Here is a 6,840-nt window from a genome sequence, read left to right as displayed (position 1 = left end):
CTGACAACAGGAAAGGGGCTGACATCACAGTATGGCTTTAAACAACACTAAAATCCATTTATTTATTTATTTATTTATATGGTAACAAATATAAGAATAAAGATGTGAAACATCTTTATGGAAGAACCTTATAGGAGCCCCCGGGGCTGCCTCAGAGACACATGCGCCCACAGAAGTAGCCAGTGCGGGGCACCAGCGGAGCGAGGAAACTCTTCTTCCTCTGGACAAACAAGCGCTCCACAACCGAGGCTGGGGACACAGGAGAGAAGCGGAGGCCTCGGCCTCCCCGGGAGCTGATCCTGCAGTAGGGCTTAGATCTCGGGCTGGCACCATGCAGCTCCTTGCACGCACAGTGTGTGTGTGTGTGTGTGTGTGTGTGTGCGCGCGCGCGCCTACACACAGACAGGCTCCACACGGCAGGCCTGAGCAGAGGAGGTGGTGAATGTATAAATGTAAACATTTATTACAGTGAAAGACACACTGCTGGCACCCTCCGCTTAGTCCTCCCTCCTTTCACACACACACTCCACCCTCCTCCACACACACTGCAGCAGTCCTGGGAGTCCTCCTTCCTGTCTTTATGAGGTGTGATCAAAAATGTAGTGAGTGCTGCTGCCAAGGGCCATCCGGTGGAGAGGCAGGCTCATACAAACACGACATGGTGTTCTCAGCCTCTGGATCAGACGCACGAGACTTCCAGCTCTTCCCCAAAGTCAAGATGACCACGAAAGGGAAATGTTTTGAATAGATTCAGGACAGGGTGGCAGCTGGGAAAGACAGCTAATGACACTGGGAGACAGGACTTCCGGAGCTGCTGCAGAAATCGGCAAGGAGGATGAGACTGCACTGGGGTGAGGGGAGGGTCCTAAACCGGCTGATGCTGCGGCTTCAGGGCAAGGACTTATTTCTTAACCTAAGGGCTTACAGTGCTAGTTCCTGTACCCCACGCAGGCGCCTATTCACACACATACCCTAGTGCATACCGCGGAACAGTCACACCGTGCGTCTCATCCTCCCAGGCCCGCCACCCAGATGAGGGTGCACACCTCCAGCCCGGTGTGCAGGGCCATCCCACCTGGGTTTGTGCCAGGACACTGCGGTGTCATGCAGCGGCAATCACCGATTTCTCAGAACACATCCCCAGTATCATGGGACGACCCACCATGGTTGAAGCCACAGTTTTACCAAATAACAGCACTCTTGCCATGCGCAGTGCCCTTTGCTCTCTTGGTACCAGTCGCGAGCCTGAAAGCTGGCTGGACTTGAACGCACTTCCTCCTATGCCCCGCGGGATGCTAAGTTCTGCATGGCCCTCGCACCTGGGCCAGACTTGCTGCCATCTGAGCTGCCACTAAGGTCACCCTGGTGCCAGGTCTGCCTGGCCTGGGCCTGTGCATGCGCAGCCCGCAATCCGTGAGTGTGCATTTGCTGCCACGGGTGGGGGGCTCTCAGCCGCAGCATCCACTGCTTCGGCTCAGACTTTGTCCTGATGGCAAGCGCCTTGGAAGGGAAGTCGTGAGGTGCGGAGCGCACCGCCCCCATGCGGTCTCCAGCTCTGGGAAGCTCTGACCTGTCTTGGAAGGGTAGGGAGACCCGGTTGGCCTATTTCTCTCTGGATTTAAGGTTGGGTGGGGGCAGGCAGTGGCTTTGTTTTTCTAGTCTCTCGCTACGAGGCAGCCCACCCGGGACCAGGCCTCTGCTGCTCCTGCCAGCCTGAGCTCCGGCAACAACTCCCATGTGCATGCATGCACTGGGGATTTCTAACATATCTCCTATGAAACTCCGGGGTCCAAAGAGGAGGGACAGCTTCAGACTCATGATGACTGGGTATAGTAACAGACGCTGGCCAGTGGGGCCAGAGATGGCTTTATGCAGAAGGGAGCCTGGCATGGTGGCGCAAGCCGGTCATCCCAGCACTGGGGAAGCTGAGGCCGGAGGATCATCGTGAGTTCCAGGCCAACGTGGAAAACACAGCTCCTCGAGACCGGGTTAGAATATTTGGGTCCACAGCTGTGGGAGAGTACAAGAGCCGGCTTATATGTGTGAGGGGTAGGCGAGGGGCGAGTTCCCGGCCCTGGAGCCAGACTGCTGTCCTCTGCACCTGTCCCTTGGTGGTGTCCGTGCAGCACATTCGCACATGTTCCGTCTCATGGGGGTCATGGGAGAGTCTGTAAGGATGGCAGGCGGGCAGCCCAGGAGGCCAGTGTTGCCATGCAGGGGAGCCTGCCTAGGCATAGGCCAGGGTGCGCTGCAGGACAGCAAGGGCCCAGAGCAACGGGGACGGGACATGCCCTAGGCTGCCAGCTGGGACCCAGGGTGGGGACAATCTGGATTCCACACGAGCCCCGCCCCGCGAGAACAGCTTTTTAAAACTGGAAATTTGTATCAACCACACATACAAAAACTTTTAAGTGAAAAGATCCTGAGCACGGAGCTGCCTATGGAGTTGGAGTCTCTGGGGAAGGGGGACCCTGGAACCCACAGGCGGGACTGTTACTGCAGCCACCGATGAAAGCAATCAAGTTTCAGGTCTTCATCAAGCAGAGATATTTATTTTTCTTTTTTATTTTCAAGTAAAACAAAACTGGTCCCAGATAAGAATCTACTACCCAAGACTCTGCTGGCAAAAGGTAGTCAGCATTTTCAGGCAAATGCCGCTTTGGAGTGGCTCATTAGTTACATTTCTATATGTACTTTGCCCAGAAATGACAGGGCTGGAGGAATGAGCCACTGAGCAGTCTGGGTGTGCACTAGGGGAGGGAGGGAAAGTCCCTGGCTGAAGTTGCAAAGATGCTCAGCGGTAAATCCCCGAATGCCCAGCAAAGCGCTGAGCAGCTCTTGCCTTGGCGTGGATCTGCGCAGCTCAGCATTTTAAATTCCCTTTTCGCCTTCCCAGCAGTTTGGATTAACCCTCTCCCGCCTGTGCATACTGAGCCCACCGTGCGCCCTGGCTGGAGGTGAGGGTCCCTGTCCTTGCAACCCCAGCTGTCCCTGAACACCCCTGGTCACCCTGGGGACACGGTCTCAACTGTTTCTGCTGCTGATAGCTTGCCAGGAAGGAAAGGGACTGGTCCAGCCCAGGTACAGGTGTAGGCGGGGCAGGCTGTGGCCTCTGTCCAGCTGTGCCCAGAGGACAGGTCTGCCTGCTGCCACCACTGAAGCCAAGGGACACGGTGACATTTGGTTTCTGCTGCACACATGTCCACCCCTGGACCTTGGGACACCTGGACCCTCAGGATACCCACAGCTGCTTCTGGAGGCGGCCAGGCACTTGCAGCTCAGGGGACTCTAACTTCCGCATCCTTCGCTGCGAAAGATGGATCTAGTCAGACCTTTCCTGCTGGCCCCTGGGGGAGTACAGTGAGAAACCAACCAAGCAACCACGCAGCCTGAGTATCCATCAGGGTAGGAAGGGCGAGCATTCAGGGAAGGCCTGCCCGACGCACCAACGACTTTCTCTGCGTCGATGGTCTCTTGTGGTCCCGGCAGTCCTGAGAGGCAGCGTCTTAGTCTGTGCTTATTTACTTATTTATTCTTTTGTGGCTGGCTGAGCCCACCAGGGGGTGGGGCTGGCTGGCATGTGGTGCCAGGGATCGAACCACGGTCCCTGTGCTTTGCCTAAGCTTGTCTAAGCAGGCTCTTTAGACCGCTGAGCTATCTCACCAGCGCTTATTCTGTGTGTAAAGGTGAAGACAGTGAGTCTTGGAGAGTCCCACACTTGCACAGAACTATTATCCCATAGAATTGTGGGTTCAACAGGTAAGGGACAAAATGACCACTGTTTTATTGCATCAGTAAAAGGAATTTGTACTGTTTAAATGTTTCCTACGGCTTTTAATTTTTTTTTTTTTTCCAGAACCGGGGATTGAACTCAGGCCCTTGTGCTTGCCAGGGAAGCGCTTATTCTACTGAGTCATCTCCCCGGCCCCCCCAAAATTTTAATCACCATGTCATACTTAGTTTACAAAATACATCAATACATAAAAAAATGTTTTTTCCTTTATATGTCTTTCTATCTGTACACACACACACTAGTATGGAGAAAAATAGAAAGAGAAAGACCCAATTGTCCCTGAGTGTGGCTGTGGGAGAATAATTAGAGCGAGGTCATGCTTAGAACACCAGTTTTCAGGCCCATGTAAGCTATTTTCCTCCTGTGCTGGGGTTGGACCCATGGCTCCATCTCCACTGCTTGTTTTCCACCTTGAAGCAGGGCCTTGAAGTTGACCAGGTAGGATGCTAACTTGTGATCCTGCCTCAGCCGCCCTCAGTGCGAGGACCACAGGCAGGGACCGCTGTGTGCGCCCAGGGGCAGGCGAATTCACTGTCTCAGAAGAATATGAGAACAAGAACAAAACAAGAGCCAAGAGATAAAATGGTTAACTGAGCAATAAAAGACTTATTTCAAGAACGCTGGTACTAAAATGAAACGTCAAGTAGAAGGCCTCCTACGTAACTAGGGGGCCCTGCGGGCACAGTAAAGAGCAAACCAGCGTTCAGCCCAGCGATGTTAAAAGCAAACGCGCCACGCAGCAGGGGCGAAGCTCCATGTAACACACACACAGCGATCGTTCCGACAGCAAACCGTGACACCCATGCTGCTCGGCACCTCGTCAGTGGACACCTCATTCATCCTGAGAGGGGACCTTGGCGTAACTCAGAGGGAGAGTCAGCCCCACGACTGGCCCCACGACGCTCAGCCAGGCTGCGATGTAGTTGACGTTCCTGGGAATGAAGGGAAACGGGTACTGTTAGTGTGGCTGCTACAGCTTCCGGGTGAACCAGGAAACCACTCTGCCACCAGCAGGCGGAAGCGAGGCTTTCTTCAGGGCTGTGCCACTCCCGAAGCTCAGCATCTGCACGCCAGACACGTTGCTGGACAAGGGGCTGAGGACCACAGAGAGTGTGAGGCGCCCTCCCGGGGAGCTGAAGGGCACGCCAGGCGCTGGGCGCCCAACTCCCCTCGAGACTTGAGTCTGCGCGGAAGCTCTGGCTCCAAGAAGGCTCCGAGCGTGATGGTTAAGTGCAGGGCTCGGAGACGAAGATGCTTGGATGCAAGGCTCAGGTCCACCTCTTAACTGTGTGACTTAACGCCTCTCGGCTTTTGCTTTCTCTTCTGTAAACCGGGTAAAAAATGGTACCTAGCTCACAGGATGCTATAAAAATCCACTGTGCTAATATATCTAAAACTCTTAGAACAATGCCTCGCACACAGTAAAAATCAATACACGTTAGCCATTATTATTATTACAAAGAATATTTCTCCTTCAGACTAGTTTTTAGAGTCACATAAAAAGATTTACACTTCTAAAATCAGAGGAAAGGCCCATGTATCTTGAAGGTGTTTCTTACCTATTGATTTTCTGGGAATTCTTTAATACTGGAGTCATGAATTCAGTAGTCTTGCAAGGATGAAGTACAAAAAAGGGTTGTCCCAGGACTGGATGCTCCTATAAGAATCAGAGTGGGGCAGGGATGGTCACAGTGACTTTGAAAAATTAAACAGTCTGATTAATTCTTTAAAACAAGGATGTGTCCTAAATCTCAAGTTATTGAATTAACATACAGGCAGGTTTCCTGTTTTATAACCCAACATAATTTATAGCCCAAAGATGGCAGAGTTGGCACATTAGTCACTCTCCTCATCACTGGGACAAAAATACCTGACGCCCCCGGCCTAAGGAGGAGATGCTGGCTGACTGGGCTCACAGACCGCCGTCCTCTGGCTCCAAGGCAGGGCTGCCTGGCAGCAGCTCATGGCAGGGGAAACAGGAAGGGGCGAGTCGTGGGCAGAGGCGGGAAGGGAGATAAGCCCTTCTGGGTCACCCCCACGGTGGCCTGCCTCTCCTGACCAGACCCCTGCTCCCCTCCACGTTGCTCCCTGCCCAGGCGCACAGACCCCAGCAAAACGGGGAGGTCTCCTGGGCTAGGGCTGTCTGACTGCAAGCTCTGCCTGATCCCCAGTGAAGCAGCTGTGGGCAGAGCTGGACAGCCAGGAGGAAGGCAGGAGGAAGTGGAAACTGAGGATTAGAAGCAAGAGACAGAGATGCCCATTCCACATGCGCAGGGGAGACAGATTCTGCAGACAGAGCCTAGGCAGCTCACAAGCCAGAAAAGAGCAGCAGCAGTAACAAAAGGACAAACCGGGATTGAAATCCAGAATTCTTCCAATCTATCACCTAAACTAATTCCCAAAGAAATTTATGAGACATGCACAGAACCAGACTGTGATGGGCACTAGGGGCAAATGTCAGTGGTGACCACCGGCCCTAAAGGCCCAGGCACTGCTGCACAGGGAATAAAAAGCACTTATGATAAATGTGTTCAAAGGATTAACACTATGCGGATGATGTGTGTCTAGATGTCTCCCAAGCTTCACACAGTCACGGGGCGGGTTTCCAGAGTCTGTGACTGATTTACGATCCAATGCTGGGATAGGAGTGTGCGTGCTACACCCGCTCTGGGCAGGCGGCCTGAATGCACCATAAGGAAGGCGGAGAGGCTTGCTCTCCACTGCTCCTCCCTTTGCTCTTGGAAGCTTTCCAGAGCCATGAACAGCTGCCCTCTGCCATGTGCCACTCTGTCCTGGAGCCAGCTGAGTATGGACTGAAACCTCCCCAGACTATGAGCTAAATAAACTTTTCTTTCCTTAATTCTGGGCATCGTATATTTTATCCAAGAAATAAGAAAAAAATAACTAAGACATTATGGCTACAGGATTAAAAGGGAAAATTTACGAGAATGACTGCACTAGAATCCCAACGAAAGAACACTAAGACTATAGAAAGAAGCCAATGGAAATTTCGGAGTTGCTACACACCACACCAGAAGTAAGAAAGG

General features: G+C 52.8%; 1 protein-coding gene across 3 annotated transcripts in view; it reads right to left on the bottom strand.

Annotated features, from left to right (window-relative positions):
- Positions 1-4,005: 4,005 nt before the first annotated feature.
- Atg10 (autophagy related 10) overlaps positions 4,006-6,840 on the bottom strand; it is a 286,953-nt gene continuing 284,118 nt past the window's right edge. For 2 of the 3 annotated variants that reach the window (XM_023700994.1, XM_004640936.2), the window contains 2 exons: positions 5,353-5,450; positions 4,006-4,725 (listed from right to left, as the gene is read on the bottom strand). In XM_023700994.1, the coding sequence (XP_023556762.1) occupies positions 4,626-4,725; positions 5,353-5,450 (198 nt within the window). In that variant the 3' untranslated portion in view covers positions 4,006-4,625. The other variant, XM_023700995.1, reaches the window with a different exon arrangement.

Source organism: Octodon degus, unplaced genomic scaffold, assembly GCF_000260255.1.
Source record: "Octodon degus isolate 3935 unplaced genomic scaffold, OctDeg1.0 scaffold00129, whole genome shotgun sequence".
NCBI lineage: Eukaryota > Metazoa > Chordata > Mammalia > Rodentia > Octodontidae > Octodon > Octodon degus.
The sequence above is the reverse complement of the archived record's forward strand: the minus strand, read 5'-3'. Positions and strand labels throughout refer to the sequence as shown.